Source organism: Lepidochelys kempii, chromosome 4, assembly GCF_965140285.1.
Source record: "Lepidochelys kempii isolate rLepKem1 chromosome 4, rLepKem1.hap1, whole genome shotgun sequence".
NCBI lineage: Eukaryota > Metazoa > Chordata > Testudines > Cheloniidae > Lepidochelys > Lepidochelys kempii.
In genome coordinates, this window is record NC_136383.1 from 109352473 (window position 1) to 109378206 (window position 25734).

General features: G+C 40.4%; 1 protein-coding gene across 13 annotated transcripts in view; it reads right to left on the minus strand.

Moving 5' to 3' along the window:
• Positions 1-20928, minus strand: part of SLIT2 (slit guidance ligand 2) — a 424023-nt gene extending 403095 nt beyond the window's left edge. For 5 of the 13 annotated variants that reach the window (XM_073342413.2, XM_073342409.2, XM_073342410.2 and 2 more), the window contains exons 1-3: positions 19113-20927; positions 16623-16694; positions 15233-15304 (exon numbers count right to left, since the gene is read on the minus strand). In XM_073342413.2, the coding sequence (XP_073198514.1) occupies positions 15233-15304; positions 16623-16694; positions 19113-19324 (356 nt within the window). In that variant the 5' untranslated portion in view covers positions 19325-20927. Of the gene's footprint in view, positions 1-15232; positions 15305-16622; positions 16695-19112 lie in introns of all 13 variants that reach the window. The other 8 variants (XM_073342407.2, XM_073342403.2, XM_073342404.2 and 5 more) reach the window with 3 other exon arrangements.
• Between the last annotated feature and the right edge of the window lie 4806 nt (positions 20929-25734).

Sequence of the window (25734 nt, forward strand, 5' to 3'; positions counted from 1 at the left end):
TTCACGTGGCATCATTCAGAAGACATTGGGGAGAATTTGGAAGGAAGACGTTGAGAAAGTGGGAAGGGCAGAATTTAGCACAGCGATAAGTGAAGTGTGGAAATTCAATTTGGGGAAAGAAACGCAAACAGTTCTGACCCATCACAACTCTTGATCTATGAAATAGGAGCTCTGATCCTACAATTCATGTGATCCAAATTTCCCACTGACTTCAATATATGTTTACAAGGAAAGCAGAGTCAGGTTTTGTATTGAATTACCAAAATAGGTTCATACATGGTATTTCAGCACTTCTGCTTTTAATTCTCACAAAAAACAATAAGCACAGAAGCATAAAAAAAGGATAGCTGACACTTCAACTTCAAATAAATGTGGTTTTAGTTGTGCCTCTCATTTTTTTAAAATGAAGTTCATAACAGAAGGGATACTGTAATTGGAAAGGGTTAACAAAACGTAACTCTTCCTGAAGAGTATAGAAAGAAAACAGGAATGTATTAAAACATAACAGCCAAGTGTTAAAAATAAAACTATTTAAAAAGTGGCAGTTCAGTATTAAGTCAAGCAGCAATAACGGGGGAATAGAAGCACAAACAGAAGTTTGGCCTGTGGTTAAATAAAAACAGAGAAGTTTTTTTTAAAGTTGTAGAATTAATCCTGCAAACCCATATTTATAGATAAAAAAAAATCAATGGAACAACTTGCATTAGTAAGAACAACACACGCGTTCAAGTGCTTGTAGTATCAAGCTTCTAGGACTGTAAGCTATTCAGGGCAGAGTTTTCTAGTCTTGCATTTCTTTAAAGCACGTCACACATTTTGGGGTCATTATAGAATATATATAATGAATCAGTTTCTCCATTTCTGACTTAGAATGTAGGTATAGCAATACTAGTATAGAAATAAGATCCAGTTTTTACAGTGCCATAATATTGATTAATATTATGACAAGGCTTCTACTGTAAAAAAAGTTTATCAGTCTGATGAAACAGACAAGGTGGGTGAGGCAATATCTTTTACTGGACAATCTTCTGTTGGTGAGAGACAAGCTTTCAAGTGCCACAGAGCTCTGCTTCAGACCAGACCAGAATAGGTCTGTAGAAAGCTCCTCTCTTCCTTGCCTCTCCACTGACACGGCTACGACACTGCAAATAAGACAACATGCCAGTGATGATCTTGAGTATACAAGGCTGACATTTACAACAAATATCATTTTAAAAGTAATGAACACAAAAACCCTTTATACTTTTACAGTGATTTCCATAAAAGGATCTCCAAGCATTTTACAAACATTCAGCATTTAAGCCTTGCTAATAGCGTTTATAGTTCACACAGCATTCAAAAATATGTGAGGTACTTTATAGACAAAGTAAATGACACAAATGGTGCTACACAGATCTGACAATTCAAATTTTTTGGACATTAAGAAGAGTGGCCACTAATTATTGAGAAAGATAATAAGGCAAAGGGAGGATAAGAGTGATAAATTTGTTAAGTATACCAATATATAACAGAGACACTGGCCATGGATCCATAGTTAAGATTGAGTTGAATGTCACACTTAAAACAAGAATAGTGTCTTCCCAATAATTACAGCATTTCCTATTTGAGCAGCAAATTGAGAATTTATATTAGCTTTACAGATTTTTTTTAAAAGGATCTTGTAAGAAATTTAGTACTCTGTCAATCCTTTGTCCTGAATTCTTAACCCAGGCATTCTCTAGCTATACAAACCAGTACAGAGGTGGATCTTGAGTAGATATAGTGCAATAGATATCCTTTTTCAAAAACAAAGTCCTCTTTTATCCATTATTCTTCAGCCTCTGGTGAAGAATAATGTTCCTGAAAAGCAATGCAAATAATTAACCACTTTCAAAATGGCTGCCACATCCTATTGTGGTCTGTTTTTTACAAGAAGTTGTTCTTAGCAAATATGGTAACCACCTCTTCTCCTCAGCTCCTTACTGTGCTCCTTTCTGCCTCCTGACAGTGAGGGTGCTAGTATCTTCCTTGATGGCCATTTGGCCTCACTCCCACTGGAAACAGGAGGCAGCAGTGTTGATCTTTATATTGAGGCCACAGGTTGCCCTTATCAATAAGCTATGGTGGACATTTTCAGAGAGCAATTCTTTGAGAGTTTTGCTAAAGGAGATAATTGTGAGCTAGCCTCCACTGAAAGAGAATCTTTCAATTATGAAGATCAGCAAAAAGTTACCCTTAATGCTAAATATGTCTGTTAGAGTAGACTACCTGGCCCTCAGAGGTACTCAAAAGGAAAGGCATAAAGTGAAACTGAGGACTCAGGGGAAAGCACAGGAATATGGCAAAGAGGATGGAGAGGGGAATTTGGAATGTACACTTCATCTACTTTGTGCTGCTCTGACACTACAAACAGCAAGAAATATTGCTTAACTAGCTAGTACATTCCAACTGGTTTGTGCTCCTGCAGAGCAAAACAAAACAGCCACAAGTACCCAAGGGAATCTGACTCTGAAAGTTTAAATTTAAAGTGTGGTTCTTCCAGATGTTAGTGTGGATCCCACTGTAGGTGTGCCTGTGCTTCATACATGTAAGATCGGTTTGTTTTGTTTGCTTAATAGCAGTGACCATCAGAGCTGCACACTTATCCTGTACCTCCTTGTGCTCCTGTGCAAGAGTATAAATGGAAGAGTGGCCGCGACCCTTCCTCAGTTTGTTTGCAATTCAAAGCTCATGGTAGCGGAGGACTGAAAAATGGGGATGGAAGGTAGGACACGGGTTGGACACTGATTAAGACATCTCAGAAGAACCACAGTTACTGAAGGGTAATTAACCATTCTCTTTGTCAAGTATGTGTCAAGTGTGGATTCCACTGCAGTATCCCCTGAGGATAGTGGAAATGAGGAGTATCAGGTGTATTAGTTGAACAGTGATTGTAGGACTACTCTTCCAAATTTGGCATCTGACTTCACAGCTAAGTTCAAGACAACATTTAACATACATCAGTGGGTTAACTGAACACTGCTGCCTTACAGATTTATAATATTTGGCACTTTTCAGAAGCAAGTGGAGGAAGCTGCTTGTGCTCTGGTGGATATTTGGTGAGAGATTCACACCAGCAAACTGGTAACAGAGGAGACGTACCATGTAATCCATTTTGATGGCATTTCTCATCTCAAAGATTGACCTTTAGAACACCCAACTATAGCTCAAAATATATGGGCAACAGTCTGAATGTTTTATTCCTGTCAATATAATAAAACAGAATCCTGGGTACATCTAATGTGTGTAATTTCTTTTCTCAGTGCCAAATGTGGTTTTGAGAAGACAGATCAGCTGAATCATCCGCTTTAAGTTTTGTGACCACCTTAGGGTGGAATTTCAGGTTATGTCCTAGCATCACCCTGTCCCTATGGAATACTCTATAGGGAGATTTAGTCAGAGCCGGAAGCTGTCACTTTGACTGAAATGATAGCAACTAGGAAGACAGAGATGGGGCAAGAAGCAGTCAGGGGCTCAAATGGAGATTCCACGAGTCTCAGGAGGCCTATATTGAGGTTCAACTAGGAGTGGGTTCTCTGGCAGGCCTGGTGTAGTAGTTCTCTAAGGGACTTCACAACTCAGGTGTGAGAGAAGGCAGAGCACAACTGCACAGGTGAGTGACAAGCTGGGGTATTAGGTGAATATTAGAAAGTGAAAGGCCAACCTGTTTTAGATAAAGTTAGAGGATCTTTCGTAGAGGCCTGGACTAGGTAGGTCCAAGGCTTTTTGGGTTGTCCACATTGTGTTTTTCTGGTAGATCATTTCCTGCGTCGTACCAGGATTTCCTGGACCTGCAGGGAGCAGTCTGTCAGTCAGGCTCATTGAACAGCCACACTAAGGTGTGGCGCCGCTGGGTCTGGATGAAGTATGTGGCTATCCAGAGGCTGAAATCACATCTGGATGGTCTAGGAGTTAGATCAGCAGCTGAAGATTGATCTGTCAGGCAGAGGCCAAAATGGAGTCACCAGAATGATCACGGCCTTCTCTTTTGAACTTGGAAAGCATCCTGGGAATCAGGGGAACTGGGAGAATGGTGTACAAGCATGCCTCTATTCCACTGCAGGAGGAAGGCAACTGGTAATTACCTGGGATTCAAACCTCCTCTTGAAAAAAAGTTATAGCATTTGCTATTGCCCGTCATGGCAAACAACTCTGTTTTACGAAGACCCCAAATGGCAGCATCTTATACTGTTAATGATTCAACTGCACCACAAACTGACCAGCATCCCTGACAAGCATGTGGTGTGCAAATTTCCCTCTGAAAGGACTTCCAAGTCAAGAGATCCATGGCTGAAATTGCTCCTAATCAAACAACCGATGTGTCAGCAGGTTGCATGCTTCCAAATAGGCATTTACCTGGCCCACAGGAAATATCTGAGATTATTCATTGCAGAGAGTCCTGGAAGGATTTCCTTGGATCTGCTCTGTGGTTATCCTCACAATTAGCTGGGTTATGTATCTATTCACAATTTTTTCCTTACATCTAATAGTTTGACCAGTATTCAGTTCTTAAAATCTGAAGGTCAACACTATTCGCCACGAATAAATTTAAAAGCATTTGAAAGTTACAAGCATGATCCTGCAGTTGCTTCCAATTAAGGGTAACGACTTGAAAACACAGGACCTAATCCTCAAGTTAAAATTGGCACACCTCACCTACTAGTGGCGTTGAAGAAAGACGTTTGTTGGATTCATTTTAGCCACTGTTGCAAATGACTACTAACTAGGTTCCAGACTGCTTTAATACTAGTTTAGCAAACCAAAAAATCCATCCGTTTTGTCAAATGTTTATTCTGATTATTCAATCCATATTAAAACAGGATGGAAACAAGTTTACTGTTATATCCTAGACTTTCAAACAGCCACTGTTACAAACCTCACTTGCTTACTAATACAGTAGGTAGTCAAAAATGCTATTCTGGAAAGTTTTCAGATTTGCATTTCAGACTGCTGGGCTGAGGAAGAGTGGTACAGCTTCCCTTTAACGTCATGGGCCGAATTCTCCACTACCTTACACTTTCTATATTTTTTTTTGTTGTTTTTTTAAAATGATGCAGAGCATGTGCCAAGTCTGTGTAACGCTGCCACCAGTTTAAATGCAGAATTTCCATTAGAAGTGTTTTATACAGGTGCAAATAGAATCAGATGCAAGTTAATGAAGAATCAGGCCCACATAATCAATTCTACTTTGAATACCAGGGCCTATGCTTTCTTCGTATAAGGTTATCCATGGGTATGGCTCCATTTTACACACACCAAAAAGTCTCAGTCTGGGTCAACTGTTTGCGCTGCAGGGATAAAAATAGCAACACAGATGTTCCAGCTTGGGTTGGAGCCTGGGCTATGAAATCTGGTGATGAGGGTGGGTCTCAAGAGCCTGGGCTTTAGCCCAATCGGGAACTTCTACACAGCTAGTTTTAGCTCCATAGCACAAGACCAAGTCAGTTGGCCTGGGCTCCAAGACTAGCTGCTGCTGGTTTTATTTATTTTGCAGTGGAAATGTACCTTAAGGATATGTCTATGCTGCAATTAAACACCTGTGACTGGCCTGCATCAGTTTACTTGGGCTTGGGTTATGAGGTTATTTAATTGTGGTGTAGACATTCAGGCTCAGGCTAGAGCCCCAACTCAAAAAAATGGTGTACTATGATCAAATATCAGGCAAGGACAGCAGCATTATGGGTGGTGGATGCAGGGGGTGGGGAGGGCGGGAAGAAGTGAGTCAGGGAAGCAGAGGAAAGCAAGCTACAAATACAATACATGCCAGGTGACTGAGATGCACATGGGGTTTATCTAGATCAGGACAGATTTTCAGAGAGAGGAGAGGAGAGGATGACAGCATTTGGAGACAACCTTAAAGTCCTCGGAAGAATAAAGTTGTAAGCCTGAGTCCCCAGGATACTTTTGCATACAACACACACACCTTTACTTTTGCATGCATGCTTGCCCAAGTGCTGCAGATAACCCTTCAACAGTGGCTAGCAGCAGATGTTGCAAAGGATGGTAGAAGAAATCCCCCTAATGGGGGGAGGGGGTAAAGGGGGGGGGGTGGAGAAATCTACCTGTAGGAAAAAGTTTCTTCCCAATGGTGTGAGGGAATGTAATGTTATGAGTCACTGGCCTGAATAAGAGTCATTCAGGCAAGTTCCCATGCACTGGTTTTGGGGGAAAAAAAATCTAAATAGGAATTGCAGATAAAAATATGGAGAAGGATACAGTGGAAATTTTTTAATCTTAAATAGGGAATTGCACTGTAATGTTTCTACATTGTTGTCCTGAAAAGCATGCAAACAGCCTTATTTTTTGCCGAGTAAATATTCTGAGTAGAAACATTAAAGCAGTACATATTGAACAGATTTAAGTGTCAGCTATACAAAGTACAACTAATACTTCTTTGCAGCAAAGTTCTCCAGGAATTTTAAGTTCTGTGCCTAGAACTCACTTAAATAAGCAATATTTTGGAGTAATGTACAAGTTTTAAACAAAACTAAACAATATGTTTTTGAAGAGCCAGAGATGATTTTAAAATGTTGCAACAGTGCAAACTACCCATTTCAGAGGAATTAAAAAAAAGGAGAGCATCCAGCAAACACTGCCACAAAAGATGAGCACAAAACAGATGTGGGAAAAATAAACAGCCTTCCTGACTTGGAATTTGTAAAAAGGTCTGCAAAGAGCAAACAGAACTTCTCACTGCAATTTGACTTCTAGACCTATAAAAAGAGTCCCATGAGAAACGAGACTCTGAGATGAATAAAATGTACAGCTAACAGTAACATGGAAAATTTACATTAACAGTTCATAACATTTCCAAAGAGATGATTTTACTGTAACAGCATTTTGTATTATTCTGAAGTAAAAATTATATTAATCTGAATTTAAAAACCTATTATAATAAAATGTTTAAAAGGTATTTAAATGCTTTGGCCACTATTTAATATTCCATTATTAGGAATACTGTAGATACTGAAAGTATTGCTAAAGCAACTCCAAAAATCTTAACATAGGATAATTCTAGTAGTAATTTTAAAAACCCACAAATACAGGTGCCTCAGTATAATTCCTCAAAAAGAAAAGGAGTACTTGTGGCACCTTAGAGACTAACAAATTTATTTGATGCATCTGATGAAGTGAGCTGAGGGTCACAAAAGCTTATGCTCAAATAAATTTGTTAGTCTAAGGTGCCACAAGTACTCCTTTTCTTTTTGCGGATACAGACTAACAGGGCTGCTACTCTGAAACTTGTCATAGTATAATTCCTACAATTCTTGTAAGATGGAATTTACATTCCTTTGCTAAGTGATTAGCACCCCAGGCTTCCTGGTCTCCTCCCTGCTCCAAGATAAGGAATGTGCTAAGTGTTGCCCTTAAACTATGTAAGATTAGCTAGGAGAAGGATTTGCCACATCCCTGATGAAGAAGGAATAACTTTTTTCCTTCAAGCCTGTTCAGCAACATATTCCATACCTGAGCTCATTACTCTTGTGCTACCTACAACAGATGCATGGAAATACTACCTCTTTGAACACTGACATTTACCAGACTGCTAGCCAAATGAGTGTTTATATAGCCACTTAAACTCTAAAATAGAGAGAGAAAGACCCCAGAAGTAAAGTTTCCAAAATACACAGTTCTGGGGTCTGAAACTGTATTGCTTTTTACTTTACAAAAAGAGAGTTGCCAGCACTGAAGTGTCATCTCACCTATGTATAATGCACTAAGGGGAAAAATGCAATCTCACTGTTCAGTGAATGTAAAATCTAGTTCAAAATAAAGTTTTGCTACTACAAAACAAATATCCAGTGCAACTTCCTTTCAGGCAATAGTTTTAGGGCCAGCCCTACCTCTCACACTGAGTAGTGCCTTACTCCACAGGGAGTTGATTTTCTTGGGACTATTTGAGGACTATCTGAAAAAGGTAGCACGATATGCCTCTTACGGCAAAAAAGTGAAACAAAGACATTTAGTTAACATCACAGTAGTCACATGAATTATAAAAGCTGGAGTAGTGACTCAATGATTAAGTCTGCAAAACAGCAATACTGGGGTTAGAATGGAGACTTACACCACCATCACCAAACTACACAATCTCCTTTCCCTCTGGAATTTCATGTTTATGCTTATTTCGAGATTGGTTGTAAGTTTGAGGTTAATCAGAAAAGCTGCTTTTAGTTACACAGCATTGCTGACTCTTGCAATTGTATTGCAAATTTTGCTATATTTGTTTTTTCCCTAAAGCCCCAGATCCTGGAGTCATGGGATTATGTAAGAATTTCACCTTTCATTGGAAAACAAGTCTCTCTGGAATCAAAAGGGCTAAAATTCTTGAAACATTAATTATAAAGTCTCAAAACTCAAAATGCCAATTAAAAACAAAAATGTAATTTTAAAACTCTCTTGGAGTCTGATTAATGAATGCTTGGAGTTGTCAATACTGTTTATGGTACTTAGAATACCACCAGTTTTTCCTCTTTTGGAAATTATATTACTCTTCATCTATCACAACTCAAATACCACGGATAAAAACTTCAAACTTGTATCATAGATCAATACCCAAAGAAAGGCTAGTATATATACACTCTTTAGCCTGTGCCCATTATCATGGTTGCGAATGTAATACTAGTTAGCAGTGCTAGAGTCATGACTGTTACTATGAAAACTCACTACATTAATTCCCCTAATGCAGTGACCTGAATCAGCTTTCTATTCCAGCTCCACATATTGGGGGAGAGGTGTCTGGAGGAGACACATACTCCTGCATATTAAAAAAAACAAAAAATATAATAAAGTATTAGGTACTACATCAAGTATTTCTCCATTAATAATGTGGCCTCAGATATTTTGGGACCCTTGCAAGAGACATACAGCCCAAACCTTATAAACTCTGCAAGCCAAATAAGAATAGTTAGGGGTCTACATAGCTTATCATGGATCTTACACGTTTCACAGTCTATGTTCTGATGACTACCCCTCACTGATTCAGTTCCAACAGCTGATATTGACCAACCGGGGCTTGTTTTCATCTTATACTATTAAGAAACTTTCCTATTTATTTGAATTAATCATGTTTTTACAAAGTCATATTTTCACTTGAATCATGTATTTTTAAAGGTTATATGAAAACTCAATTTTATGCCTGTACAATGCAATACCTCCTAATGCAGTCCACATGCATTATATTTTAGGGGCTCCATTCTAGTCTCAGACAAGATACTCTTGTCCATATTTCATATCTTGAAGATTCTGCTACTGCACTCAAAGACCTTTGTGCAATATCAGAATTTTAAAATTCAGTGATATAAAGCCATACATTTGAAGTTAGAATTACACCCTTGTTATACAAGCTGTAAACTTGTCACAATTTTACAATTTTTCTTCTGATAAAACTATGGAATAGAGCGAAGTAATGTTCTTCAAAGGAAATCCTACTTTTTCCTTACAGCTAAGCGTGTACCTGAAATAATGTATGCGACAATGCCTCATACATCACCATGGTATCTGAACATCTACAAATTTAAAGTTATTTGTCCAGAACATGAACTAAAAACTGTAGTGACTTAGTACTACTGGGTCAAACCCTCAAGTTTTCATGTAAGTGCTGCCTTCATCACTAGTTCTCAAGTAGCCTGTTCTTAGAAAAAGCTACTCCCCCACCACCTCTCCTTTCCATGGTATTACACTGAGTAGACAACTACAGGCAGATTTACATCAAATACACAATTCCCTAACATAACTGAACGCATGCACACACTTTGATTTAAGTAGTTCTCTACCACTTTTGTTACTCTAGAAATAACTGAATGAAATCTGCCACAAAACAGAATATTTAGCTCTTTAACTTAATCTTTCCCAAGACTGAAATACAGAATATATAAAATGTAAAAAACATATTATTGAAGTTCAGTGAACATAAAAGTTTGAAATTTCTTCATTCAAACTTTTAAACAATCATATTTAAAACTTTACTGTTACAAGACAAATTAGAGTGAACAGACTGCATCCTAGATTATGAAGACAGTTAAGTTTAGTAGCAAAACATCATTCAGTGGTTTCTTTCTACATAAAGTGCTATCGACAACTCCTATGCAAATACAAGTGATTTCTAAAATGTCTGAGCTAGCAGTACTTTGAGTTTGCATCTTATGTTTCAACACTTGGTCTTGCAAACGTTTATGCACTCACGTAACCTGACTCACATGAGTACTCCCTTGAAGTCAATTGACTCATGCAGCTCAAGTTATGAATGTGCATAAGTGTTTGCATTGTCATTTTAAAGGAGTACTTCTGCCCCTCACATTCTGCACTACATCTTCAGAAAGGGGAGAAGTCATAACCACCAATTCTCCTCTCAGCAGCCTGCTGCTTCCCCCAGTGAGCATTTCCTCACCCATGGAAGACATCCTCTGGACATATGGCATGACTTGATCATGATCTTTCCTAGTTTTCCATTTTGGTCAGTAAATCTCAATAAAAGAACACTAGACAGTTGCCTGTTGGAAGATGAAGTCTTGCTCTACTTATTCGTCTTGCATTCTTTCTACTACCGCGATAAAAAACAAAGCCAAAAAAAAATCTACACAGAACACTTTTGATTATTCTTTAATACAGGCCTAGAGAAAGTGATTGTTAGCAATTTACACCTCTTCCTCGGCAACGGAAGTGTCCAGAGTTTACTCCTTGGTACATAATTGAGCTCCATAATTCAAGTATTCCATTAAAAAACCCTCTATAGGCCAGATTCTGATCCTCTCACATGCTCCTTTCGCTCCACACTCTGGCCCCCATGCTCTTCAACTGGTCCTACTGACATTTGTGGGGCTACTCACATAATTAAGGGGTTTCTAGGTACCATTCAAACATTTCTAGCCCTTATATTTGTAAACATGAATCGAGTGTTACCAGGTGTGGTAATTTCTTCCTGAATTTGTTCATATCCCTGAAACAATGGCCGAGAGGCATAAACTGCCCTAATCAAAATGGTCTGTGAACACTGATGCCTAAAACAACAGTTTCCATATCAACAGTTAACTATTTCCCTGCTTATCACTTGAGCAGAAACATCCAGTTAAGGTGCTTACCTCACAATCCTTAACTCCCTCCTCTCAGGCTTTCCGGACCAAAAGCTCCATGTCCCCTCCTAACTGCTAAAATGTTCAGTTTCTATTACTCCCTTGCCCCATTAGATTCTATAGTGCAGTTAGGCATTATCAGTACAAATATCTGTAGCCAACTGAGAACCAAGAATGCAGAGATGGCATAAAATAAACTGCATTTAATATAAAAAGATGGGACTACTCTAATGACTAATTCATTTTTATTTAAACAAAAAACAATTTTTAAGTCTGACGCGGTCATGAAATGTCCACTAGAATGCCACAGAATTTATAGTTAACTTTCCAAAACGTAAATGGGGGTCTTGTTAGAGGTTTGTACATAACACCATATGTGCATAATATTATACGACAATGTTATTTCTTATTAAATGAAACTGTATTACGGCTGGAAATAAGTTCTTAACTGTTTAAATCAAGATGTTATTTAATCTACAATTGTATTGACACTTCATTGGTAGTTTATTTTGTTTTTGCTTTAGAAAGGGCTCAAGAAATGGAATGTTTTCCCTTTGCTCTTCTCCACACAAAGTTTGATTCTGCAAAGTGCTGTGTGCCTTCAACTCCCAGTTATGTCAATGGGATACAAGGGTATCAGCACCTTGCAGAAATGAACCTGCAAAATAGTACTCACACCAGTCCTTACTCTCCCAAGCAACTCCATGGAAGACATGGGTTCATTTGCATAAGGAGTATTTATGAAACTATTGGTCTGCAAGTTCGAGTTGAGCAGCTCATATTTCAGAGGATCTGGAGATTTATTTATCTGGGGAAGGGAAGAAGAGAGGGTGATCCTCTTTGTAAATCGTTAGATAATTACTTAATATATCTTATATGTAATATTTGGAATTCTCATTAAAAACTTTAGCACAACCAAAAGACATTACATTTGACACAGATGATATCTATGTTTATGTAACTAGCTTATAAACAAACTAAAAGTAAGCCACAGCCAATGGCTCGGAGGCACTTTGTTCACAATATTAAAACCGGTATATTACATCAAAAATGATCTGACAGTAGCTAGGCTTGCTCACTAAGAAATGTGGCATTCTACATTTAAAGATTATGCATCCTTAAACACAACAGCCTCGCTATTTTATGTATGAAAAGGGAAACGTTTGACGAGAGTATCCATAAGTTTCCTAAGAAATGGTTTGGGATTCCAGAATCCCAAGGAGATTAATTGGCTGTCAGATAACAATGTGCCTCCATCAGATGGACTTGGCAGTTGTAAACAAAAGGAATTTTCTCAGCTTTTCCTCACAAATATGAAATATTTGCTCTTAGCCAACAGCTGGGGTGATTTAAAGAGATCCTGCATATATATTAGTTTCATTCAAAACTACAACCCACCTCAAAACATCTGACTGGACTGCAGCAGAATAGAAAAAACCTAATACCATTAGAGAAGTAAAAGCTTTCAGACAGAGGACAATATAGTATCTAATTGGGAAATGTATCTAACTAAGTTTAGTAAAAGAAATACAAAGGTCCCAGTTTGTTACTTGAAAAGTGTCATCATAAAACAAAACCTCACAGTTAAAAAAAACCAATACCTGGATGTTAGTTGCACCTGTCTTGAAAAATCATTTTCATTGATTAAAAACTTAAATAACCATGTTAACGTTTGTAAGAATTTGCTTAATATTCCAAAGCAAAGAAACTTATATTTTACATTCTATCAAATATTTAGATTCTTATTCCTGGTGCTCACACAGGTAACATCAGTTAATCCATTTAAAAGAAGTCAGACTCACTGATCAAAATTAAACACATCATGATTTTGTATTTAAGAGTCTTATATTGGAGAAGATTTTCAAGGAATGTAGCACAAAAATAAAAATAATATTTCAAAGAGCTAATTAAGTTTACCATAAGAAGGATCCTTACTATAGGATATTCAGGAATGAGTAGAATTATGAACTACTTTGACTGTAGACAATTCATTGAGTTTATTAGTTGAGTAACATCAAATCAATTATTAAGACACTGACCTTCTGAGGTCTTTGACTAAGGATAAGTATGAATATTTCAATCTTACAGTACAACCTATACTGCTGTTCCATTTTCTGAGGTTAAGGTCCAGAAAACAGATTTAGGAATATTTTAAATATATGTTCTGCATATTACCTCTCATATCATAAGAGCAGAAGTTCTAGGGTTTACTAGCCCCTTGACCTTGTATAAAATTCTAACACATTTTTAAAGATACAAGTTCCTTTATAAAATAAGGCATTAAGAAAGGAAATTATAGGTTTTTTTCGATTGCTTTGAAAAAACTTGACTATTCAGTTCTCAAATATACTAGTCAGAACACATTACAAATTTCTGACAGAGCAGCAAAATTGTTACATGATAGCATTTTCACTTTGCAGGTGCTGGCGGGAAACTCATTCCTTACAAAAAGAAAAGGAGTACTTGTGGCACCTTAGAGGCCAACAAATTTGAGCATAAGCTTTCATGAGCGACAGCTCACTTCCAATGAAGTGCGCTGTCGCTCACGAAAACTTATGCTCAAATAAATTGGTTAGTCAAGTTTTCGTGAGCGACAGCGCACTTCATTGGAAGTGAGCTGTCGCTCACGAAAGCTTATGCTCAAATCTGTTGGCCTCTAAGGTGCCACAAGTACTCCTTTTCTTTTTGCAGATACAGACTAACATGGATGCTACTCTGAAACAAATCATTCCTTACAAGGAACCAAAAACTACATACTTCATCAAAACCTATGTAATCAATGGATTTCTACAGTTAAACGGATAGCTGCTAAGTCAACTTTTGACTAACAAGTTAGAAGATCATCACTAGCCTTATGTTTGTATTCACATGAAATTACTTTAAATATTACAGACACCAGACAAGGATACAGAGCATGAAACAAATCAGGAAGACATGTGAGCTGAATTTCTCACTTATACTGTGTAAATCAGGAATAACTCCACAGAGGTTGGTAGGGTTACACTGGTGAAAGGCTAAATCAAACCCCAAAAGTGTACTTTTAAAAAGAAGCCATAAAATACGGGGCCTGATCCTTCAGAATTGGGCCCCATGTTTTAAAAAGCAAAGTAGTTTGCTGTATTACTAAACTATGCTCACACATCTATTGTAGTGTATTCAGCACGTACAGAGTGTACAATATTTTACCCCATTCTACAGATTATTAGAATTTTAATACACTAAAGGCATCTTACCCTTAGAGATACAATATTGTACACAACATAATCCATACATTTCTACAACTAACTGTTTTCATATACAGCATCCAAAAGTAGTATCCTGGGAAAGTTTGCACTGGAAACTTGTAAAAAGCTAGCAATGCAAAAAGCGAATACATTTTAAAGAAAAACAGAGCTCAGCTTTCTATTTACTATTCTTAATGAGGACATCTGTATTTTGCTTACCATCTCTATACTTCTGCTTCTCCTGAGTGTTTTGTGACTCTCTCCCCCCCACCCCCCCCACCCATTCATCAGCTTTTAAAGATGGCAAAGCTAAGTATTTTAAGGGAACAGAACCCAATAAATAATATACTGCTCATTTAAAAATATTTTGTCTGGAGAGAGTTTCAACAAATTTTATTATTTTGTACAAAACAGAGGTAGAGGAATGCACATGCTGAGCATTTTTCTCCATATTGTAAGAACAGAAAACACACTTTGCATCAAGTAAATATTATAAAGTTTCTTCCTACACAACGTTGTGAACACTCAAATTTCACCAAGACTAAAATCTCACCTTTTGTCTCAAGGAAAAGAAAGGGGGGGGGGGGGAGGTTAGAGGGAAAAAAAAACTTTAAAGTTTCATGCTCCATGTGGGAAAAAAAAGTTATGTACGTAAGTACTTGTGCATTCAAAGCAGACTATTTTTTTAGTGTTCATGAAGTTATCTTTAGATTCAAAATGTAAATTGCAGTTTTCTTCAGAGTATTTAGCCAGGATTTTCCACCCATTGTAAGTACTCTCTGAAAACTGCCTAGGGCTCTTGTTTCTCAAACATTTCAAGAGTGACTATAAAAATCAAAGATCTAGTGCCCTGAAAGACAAGTGAAATGACAAAATTATAAGAAGTTATGTTGTCATATGTTTGGAATTAAAAATACTTACAGCCTCTCCAGCTCTTTTAAATCCTGGAATGCTCCCCTTTCAATAGTGCTAATCTTGTTTTCCATGAGCTGACTGAAACGTAGAATATATATAGTGAGTTTTAACGGCTTTATGATTATGACTGCATTAAAACCTGCTATTGCTGTACTTCACAAACTGGCAGCTTGCAATCATTTCACCTTTATTAACTCTACAATTCTTATTCCAGAGTGAGATTTCACATCCAATTTAATATATTTAGAACCCCTGTCACTCCATTGGGGGCACATGTGCACAAACGGGGGGGGAGGGGGGAGAGACACGGACTCAGTCTCTTCATCATTAAAGGAAACCATAAAAGCAGATCTTAAACCTGCTCAAGAACATTAAGATCATGGGTAAGAAAATATACCATTTACTAAGGAGCAATGATATAAAACTCCAATTAAATATATCGTACAACTGATCTACAGTTTGTAGGGAAAATAAAAAGATAATTATTCAGTGGATATTTCACAATTCTGTTTATACACCTATATATCAACTGAAAATATGTAGAAATATGTCCACAACACCACACATCAGCATTTGTATTTTGATCTAAAAGGTATAATTAAAACAAAAGATGGTTACAATTTTTCTCTAGACTTAAAATTGTTCCACTTATGACAATTCAGTCCCAAGGAATAATTTAGCTTCACTGAATAAAATAGCAGTAATCACAATTACAGTTTACTTAAGTCACATTTAATCAATTTATAACCAGCAAAAGTTAATGTAAAGACCTTTAAACAATATACGTGAAGCTATCCAGACTAAAAAAATCCATCCAGAAAGATACAATACCTATTGTTTTAGTTTCTGAAAAAGCAAACATTTTTAAATTGAAGAGTTGGGATTAGATATAGATATTGCTTGTCTTTGGTTAAGAAATACTTTCCATTTTCTTTCATTTCATGAATTTCCTTTTGCACCAGTTTGAAATTGAACATGTGTATACTCAGCTATATGTTTTAATAATCCTAAACTAGCGGTCTACTCAGCTAGTTTCTTTTCAATTAATTTTAACCAAAATACAAGATTTCCCTTTTCATGCATTTGTAAACTACCAATTTAAAGCCTCAACTTATTTTGCTATATTTGTAATTTTAAGGGAAGTGTACAAATCACTAGAGGCTACATATAAAATTGCTACTGTGGCATTTTCCAAACTTTTTTGTCACCCCATAATTGCTTTTCTCCGCCCCCATTTATTTTAAGTTCAGATGCTGCAGCATAGAAGTTAAATGTGGTAAAATATACAGCTTTACTTTTTAAAAGCTAAAAGAACTTTTTGAAAATTTAAAGTCTAACCTACATCATGTAATTTTAACACACACCATAACAGCATAAAGTAACAACGAGAACTTACAGGACTCGAAGGTGTCTTAGGCCAGTAAAGTCAGTCTTTGTGATTCTTGTGATATTATTTCCATTAAGGTCCCTAAAAAGAATCACGTATTAGCAGAAAAATGAAACAAACATGCAACAGAGGATTTAAATTATTATTTTGTTGGGGTTCATCTTTAGTGCTTTAAAACCAAACAAGAACTTAAATGTGCCTGATACTTAATTCTTAACACTAGCTCTGTGTGAGTTGCTGACAATAAGTTGGTTTATTTTAAAGTTAATAGTTTTAAACTTTGTAAGAAGAGACCCTTATTAAAAAAAAAATCTATTCACCATTATGTAGTTCACGTTTACACTAAGTTTTGGAATCATCAATTTTGTTTATCACAAAAGTGTATCTTAATGTTTTTGTAATATTGGTATCTAACTACAGTTAGAACCAACCAACATTTAGACAGAAAACTCTTAACTGTACCAACTGAAAAAGTATAAAAACTATGACCAAGTTACAGGTAAGTCAAGAAATCAAGTAATTAGGAATTTATTTGACTAACCACTTTTGCAGTGTATTTAATAAATATATTACTAAACTTCCTATGGCAAACAGTGCTTAGAAAGAATCAAAAGACTTGATCTTCAAAGATTTACATTTATAAGGATTTACCTTATAATACTATGTTTGAAGAGTTTAGTTTTCATACTTTTACAGCTCAGGAAACCCCACTGTGACTGTAAAGTGCAAACTCAGAGGCAATGATGGAAATAGTATTCAGGCCTTGACATTTTTGTTCAGATTTCAGCACCACTTTCCCTTCTGGAGTTACTACCCCTCTTTCTGGCATCTTAGGTCAAGAACTAAGCTGGCTCTGGTTCCAATCATTACAAGTAAAACCAGGCTTTGCTGTGGCTTGAATATCCTCCTTGATCTAAGTCATAAGGGAAACAGTGTTACACAGAAACTAAACTTAGGATTACCGATCATTTATAATATTCTTTTTGAAAAATCAGCACATTGTTATTTTAAGCAAAAGTGGCAGGAAACAGTTTCCACTGAACCACGCACAGTTTCTTCACAAGAAAGATCACAGTGAATCACTTTGGGATTTGTCTGAGTGCAGACACTGCTAGAGTAAGATGTGTTTATACTTAAACCTTTAAACTGCTTTGAACAGCATGAAACAAACAAGTGACAATTATTTTTTTTAAATCTCTTCTCTCCCTCCTTTCCCCCTTACCCCTTTTGGAGAAGCCAGGATGGTATTAGATCCAACAGCTCTTTCAGGAATATTATGTATGCTTTTCACAAACTGAATGGATCATAATTTGTATGCAGCATTGTTGTAGCTGTGTTGGTCCCAGGACAGTAGAGACAAGATGGGTGAGAGAATATATTTTATTGGACCAATTTCTGTTGATGAAAGAGAGCAGCTCTGGGCTTATACACAGAGAGCTCTTCTTTAGGTCTGGATCCTAATTTGACGGGGGAGGAAGTCAATCAGGGCTAGGGACAGTTTAATCAAGGCTGTGACTTGAGGCAGTAGTGTGTGTAACTGGGGTGAAATCATGTTGTATGCCCGCTTAAGGGGAGCAGAGAAAGCAAGGGCAGCTTGTGTCCGGAGGCCAAGACACATGGAAGGATTTGAGCTTTTTCCTAGGAGAAGAGGGAGTGTAAATATAGTCTCTGCCCCCCCCCCCCCCCCCCATCGCTTTGCATCTGCTCGGGAATTCCCTCCACTCTTCCCTTCGAAAAGCAGTGTAGCAAAAAGGAAAGTAGGGGGGTTAATTGCCGTTTGCCCGCCGCCGGGGCGCTCTGTCCCAACACTCAAGGGCCTCCTTGCCGAGCCCTGGTTTTGCACACCGCCTGGGAGCTGGGCAGAAAGGGACACGCCGCAGGAAGGGGAAAGGGAAGCAGAACTTGGGTAGTAGCTAAGCCGAGCCCCTTGGGGCGAGCGGTCCCAGCCGGCTCCGGTTCCCTGCCCCCATTTTAAAAGCCAGAGCGAAGTTTAATTGGCAATGACAAAACTCCCCCCCTCATTCACGGGGAGGGCGCAGGACGACAAGCGAGGCACCCTGACACACAGCGCAGGGGAAACTGCCGCCCTGTGTGTCGCCTCCTCTTACCCTGCAGCCAGCGGCCGCGCGAGAGGAGAGGCGGACTCGCCTCCCGCCGCCTTTCTAGTGGGAAAGGCGAGGCGGTGGAACGAATGGTTTCCCTCTTTCATGTCTCCTAGCGTTACCCTGGAGCCCACCATGAGGCGAGCGGGAACCGGCCCAGGAGCGTCTGAAACCTAAGCAGAGCCTCCCGGGAGTTTGAGTGTCACCTGCCCCACCCCAGGCGCTCTGCAGCCAGGCGGCTCCACAGCGATGGGAGAGTCCAATCACACGGCCAACTGGGGTGCTGCTGGAGGGACGGCGCCCCCCGCCCCACATACCACAGCCCCCCGGGGAGGGCGAAGCGCGCATGGGGTAGGGAGCGAGGCGCTGTGCTCCAGTGGCTCTGGGGGTTACTTACAGCCTTTCGGTGTTGCGGGGGATGTTCCTCGGGACGCTCCGCAGCGCCAGCCCGTGACAGTCCACGGTGCTGCCGGAACAGGAGCACTGAGCCGGGCAGGGCTGCGCCGCCACCTCGCTCAGGATCACCAGCAGCGCGAGCCCCAGGGAGAGCCTCCCGAAGCCGCCCATCCTCCGCCGCCGAGCCTGCGCCGCCGTCGAGCCCTGCAGCATTGGCCCCCGGGCCAGGGAGGAGCGGGGAGAGAGGCAGACCGCCCCGCAGATAACACAGGACACAACCGCCCTCCTGCTCCTCAGCGGAGCGAGTACTTGGGCAACTTGAAGCGTATGAGAAAGCAACCGGAGTCCTTCGCGATCCGAGGCGGAACCAAAAATCCCTGGCAAGGTAAGAAGGGTGGCACCACTCCGCCCCTGGAACCAACTTCGCTGGGGGGGACGAGCCGGGGTCTCGTAGCCCTTCTGGTGGCAGAGAAGATGCAGGACTTGTTCTTGGCGCACACACTCCCTGCAAATGCGAAGCAAAGCCACCGATTCCGGAAAGGGCAGAGCTGGGTGACTCCGCTTCTTCCTCCTCCTTGTCCCTTTTAACGATCCCCCCACCCCGCTAGAAGCCACGGACCCCACGTTTGCTTAAAGCTGCATGTTTCCCATAGAACTGCATTGCGACCAATCGCCCAGCGGCACCACACGCGAGCGATTCAAAGCACTTGGGCAGAGCGGCTCACACACACGCTTCCCCCACCGACGGGCTGGTTACAGTCTTGCAAGGGGGTGGGGGCTCGCTCTGCAACTGCACACACACACACTTCTGCAAGAGGAGCCTCAGCAAATCATACCTCACTCCCAAAGCATTCATCAAACTGCCTCGGGGGGGGGAGGGGGGGAGGGAAGAGAAGAGAGTCAACACACAAGATGATGTTGGGTTGTAAGCTCCCAAAGCCAAGTTTTGCAGGAAAGAGCTATTCCCGGAGCAAGACAATCAGGAGCAGTTTGAGAAGTGATCCGTTGCCCTGCTGCAGAGAGCGCTCATCCACCTCCTCCTCCTCCTCGGTGACAGATCACAGCTATCGATGCCCTGACGATCCTGGGAGCACAGCGAGACAGCAACGCTAGCGAACGTGGTGTGTGTTCCCTCTCGTCTCCCGGATACAGCAGCTCTGCCGCAGCAGCAGGCACCTGATGGGAAAGGTAGGAACGGTGGGGGTCGTGTAGGGGAAGACAGTTCAGCAGCTCCTGCGATGGCTATGCAGAGGAGCTGAAGGAAGAAGTTTCCTTTCCCCAGCCTGGGAAGGGAGAATGCCTAGGAAAGGTTTCCGTTCCCCTCCCCAATTCCGGCAGGCGCACCTGAGGGGGGGATGTCTGTATAAAACAGTCCAGAGCTGGCTCCAGCCCCTGTAGCTCCCAGGCGGCTGGTCTCCTCCTGCACACAGGGAGAGGAGAATAGGGGGAGGGGGTGGGACAAGAGAGACAACACGCAAGCTCCTTCCTTCACCCCCTTAAGTCTCTCAGTTTGAACAATAGGATGAGACACATACGCAGGCCGCTTCGCTTCCCCGTTGCAAGGTGTGTGTCACTGCTAGCGCTGCAGAAAGTGCTTCCCAGGGCGACACAAAAACCTGGGCCAGCGCTTTCCAAGCTGCTGCTGCTTGGCTCTTTAGCAAACAGGAAGCTTCCAGCAGCTTTTGCCACAGATACCAGGACCCTCCGCCTTGCCTCTTCCTCCGCCTTCTCGCCCTGCTGTCGCAAACATCCAAGCACCTCTCCCGTAAACAACACCAAGCCAGAAGTTCCCCACGCTCTGCCCCTTATATAGGGGCGGCGGAGCCTCGCCTCCTCCGGCCACGCCCAAAACCGCAAGGGAAGCGTTCATTGGCTGGCTGGCTCCAGACCTCCAAGTCGGGGGAGGAGGAGGTGGTGAGTGGAAGAGGAACTGGGGAAACGCAAACAATGAATGAAAGTTCAGCGAGAACGAGAAACCCTAGCCCCTAACAAGCGACCTGCCTTCCCAGTGAGGCTGGCGGCAGCTGCACCGACTGCTGCTGCTGCTTAGTACTAGGGTGGAAACAGGGACAGAGTTCCCCTGAAGCTGGGTGAAGACATCAACTGCGCTCCCTTTCCTGTAGCGATCGCCGCAACCACAGATTCCTAGGGACTGTTTAATATTGGCAAGAGAGCTAGAAAAACAACTGCAAGGTCTATGCAGTTTCAGCATCTTCACTCCATCTCTCCTTCCTCCCGCCAACGCTCTCACACACTAAGTTCTTTTTCAGACCTGAGATTTTTCTCACACACCTTAAACACCTCTGTGCGGAAAAAACTCAAGCGTCTGTGAGGAAGAGACAGATAACGAAAGGGGCTGGGGGCGGGTTGCATGCATTGGTGTAGTTAGCCTGCGAAAAGCAAAACAATCTTGCATACCTACCTTGTAAACCTACCTTGTAAACATCTCAAGCATGCCATTGAGTATTTCACCTTGACTGAAGAGAGGGTTTGAAGAATGATATTCTATTTTTCCATATTTAAAAAACCCACATTTTATGTAAATTATACAATAATCTTGTGAACAAATGTTTTCTGAAAATTCAAGGGCATGAATGTGACTCTATATACCTTTAAATAAGCAAGGGGTCAGCATCATGCTGCTTTATTTATATCTGAGTGACAGATCTAGTTTTCTTTTTAAAGGAAAACTAATTTCCTCTTCTGTTCCATTCCAACAGTGTAAAATGCATGTTCAGTGTTTCTCTGGGATATCCTCCTAAAAATATTGCCTATTGCAAGAAAATTCTAGCATTCATAGAAAAATTTACATACATCAGGTTTAAAGTTGTATCTTTACTGAATTGAATTTATTCTTCCTCCTGAATTCAACACAAGGCAATTTAAAAAAAATCTAACCTCAGTGACATGAGAAGGTGATTCCCCATGCACAGAGGACACCACCAGAGAAGCCCAGGTCATCAGCAAGTAGTTTGTAAATGCTCCAGGGAGTTCACAGCTTCTTCCATATGACTGGGTCCAGCTGAGCCTCTTTATCCCTGGAGTCTCTGCAGCACAACCCAGTAAAATGCTCACTATCCCTATCTGCTTGCTACCAAGAGAACAAATTCTGTTCTCAGTTATACTGTTGTAAATCAGGAGCAACTCTGTAGAAACTGAAATCAGTGGAATTACTCCCAATTTTTCTGCTGTTATTGTAGAATGTTAACCAAAATGAAACTAATTAAAACCAACTACTCTCATAGAGTATTTCACTGAGCCCCCCACACACACACTCTTCCCCCCCCCCCCCCAGCATGCTATGAAAACTCCAGGGGGGGTTGAAAATATTTACCAGAGCTCTGTTCCGGACAGCTCCAGCTGAATTTAAGCCCTGGTCATGGCTATTTTATCTAGGGAAAATCATCTTATTTTTTCAGTCTGTCTCTTCAAAATGTCCCCAGCATACAAAACTGCACTTCAAGGCATGACTTTATCAGTTGCTTTCAACTTCTGGCTCAATATATTAGTTGGAGTACTGTATACAACTAAATGAAGCTACTCCATATTTAAACTGGTGTACGCAGAATTCAACCCGTTGACTATAATGGGAATTGAGATCACTCAGTGACTCACAGGATCAGGTCCTATGTAAAATATTTTAATTTGTTAGCCACATTTTGATCATGTTTTAAGAGAGGATTAGCTTCTTTTTTAAAAAAAGTTTGTTCTCTAATTTGCACTGTAAGTTACCGATAAATAAATCATAGGAAAGAAATAAAAATACAATTACACACACTATGCAGTTTTCTGCCTCTATCAGACACTCCCTTTCTGTCTAGGAGAGAAAAAAAATCAGAAGATATAGTGTTAGCCATCTGGTACTATTCATTATTTGATATTTACATGCCAACAGTGTGCTTGGTGTTGTATAAGACGCTAAGGGGAAACTACTTAATTGTAGGTATGCTTCTCTGAAGATGAAACTCCAACAGGATTCTCGTCCATGGGTCTTAGCTCCTTAGTATAAGACTGGCAGAACTCCCCAAGAGCCAAGGCTCTTACTGAATGTAGTGTAGTACCCTCTGTCGAATATGTATTCTGCTTTCCAGCTACTCCATTCAGATGTTTCAGGGGTATGAAAGGTGGAGTTCCAAGATGCTAAGACACTTCCAAGTGATTATGAATGAAAATATGCCCCACAGAAGGAAAAGAACTAAAAAACAGCAAGACAAATTACAAAGGTAACCCCAAATCCTCACAGGGATATTAGCGAGAGACTGAGAATCTTCTTGGAATGATATCTTTAACCAAGTTCTAGTTACAGCAGTAAAAAGTAAGGCATTTTCCTTTCTCTAAAGAAACCACCTAACACGGTTCTGGTTTGTGCAGAATATAAAGCCAAAGGGAATATACATGTAGGTAAGACTATAGCTAGCAGCAAGAAAAGATCAATGCTAATAATAAGAACTGGAACAATCAGAAGTAGAGCTGGAGTATTGTAACAATAACAATTGAAAACACTACAAGAATGCACTGAAGCACTAAAGGAAGGGCCGCATAACTCAAAACACTCTTACGTTATTGTGAGTCTATATGACATGGAAGCATCTTGTAGAATCCACCACACAATTGTGTCTCAGACATTGTTAGTTAAACAAAACTGAGACTTTATCAGAGACAGATACAGAAGTAACCAGGCACTCACAGCCTCTATTCCAGCACAGACCAACTGCCTCAATCTCAGTATTATGTGTCACCACCATCCCCTAGAATGATGGCCTGAGAAGTTATTACTTTCTATAGTATTTTTAAGATGTTTGTGATGTCAAGAGACAGCTAGGATTTTCTTGCCATTACTAAGAATGGCTACTTTCTCCCATTGTTCCCCAAAAGGCTGAAGCCAAAGGCTCACCTCAGCGAGAATGACTATTTCCATATAGCTTTTCAGGTGGAGGAGAAGCTGATTCTCATAACAACGGCCAAGGTCCTTCATAGTTTTCAATGCATCTAACACCAGACTGTCCTCCGTTAAGATGACCCTCACCATTCATCATATCAGAACCAGGCATAAGCAGTGTTGCCGATTCTCATTATTCTATCATAAATCTTGTGACACTGTTTTTTAAAGGTCCATCTCATGAAACTGAGTATCTCAGCTTTCATTCAAAAGTAAGTTTCTATCTCCTATGGTTGCACAGAAAATCCTGAAACTAGAAACCAAGTAGATTCTAAATGCTAAGAAAAAAGTAAAAAAGAACCCAATATTTTTTAAATTCTCATGGTTCTTGTGGGAGGAGAGGGTCTATCATGATTTTTGAATAGTTGAGATTGGCTAACACACTGTAGGGAAAAAGGAGGATTTAGACGGGAATGAGAAGGAGAATGTTGTGGTAAGAAAATGTTGGTGCTAGTGAAAATGGGAGGACCTGGCTAGCAGCGAGAGTTCCATCAGAACTTTGTAAAAGTCTAACTGTCTCCACAAAAGGTTTCAATTTGGTTAAATTGTCAAATTCCAACAACAACAACAAAATGTTTTGGCAGAATTTTTCCAACCAGCTCTAGACTGGAGGCTAGAACAACAAAGAAGGAGATGGGGCATGATTCCAAGCAAAAGAGAATCAGAGACTAAGGATCAGGACAGTGATAGAAAGGCAGCCTTTGGAGTAAAGAAGCTAAGAAAGACTAAGTGTCCCACTCAAAGTAGTCTGAGGAGGAAGAGGGAAAAAAGAGAAGCCTAATATTTTTTGTAGTCTCCAAGAAGTTGAACGCACAGACCTTTGGTCCTCCCCAAGTTCAATTCTCAGTTTTGCCCTGGTATCAGGGGTATCTGAAGTTTTCTGAGCTCTGGCCTTTGGCCCTATCACCCAAAGCAGCAGCCTGTCAAAGTCTACGCCACCCCTGTACCATTTCTTATTTCTTCATGTCTGTGCCTGTCAGGTCTTGTCCTCAGGCTCTTTCTAAACAGCCCTTTGCTAAGCCCCACTCATCTCATTACCCAGCTCCCTCTTCACAGTAATAACCAAGAATTACTCAAAAGTCATCTCAGTGAACTATTATCTATTCCCAAGTCTGCCCTAGGCTTCCTCTCTGTAGAACACAGCTAGTCTTTCCACAGGCTCTGGTACTAGAGAGCCTTCCCTTTGCCACTCTCCTACCATGAAAAGATTAATTTACCCCAGGTTCTACCTCACCCCACCTCTCCTCTATATATATAGGCTGTCCTTTTTATAGTCATGACTCCTCCTCCCACCAGTGGCCCCTCCCACCAGTGACTCCCTCTATGAACTACAGCTCTGCACCAGTGGCCCCTCCCACCGGCCCCTCCCACCAGTGACTCCCTCTATGAACTACAGCTCTGCAGACCAAGCTGAGTCCTTAAAGGGCCAGCATTCCTATTACAGGGACCAAGTGATATTTAGCATGGTGAACTTCTCTAGTGAAGTTAAGGTTTTAGGGTTGAAAATACTGAAATCATTATTGAACCAACTGGAAGGAAGGGAAGGCTACAGACTTGGTAAGAGCTGAAAGGATAGAGATGTGCAAATCACGGGCCTCTCTGCTGGCCAGTCAAGAGAGAACTGACTGGAATGTTAAGAGTACATTTATACTAGACATGGGGTGGTGAATGAATTCCATTAGTG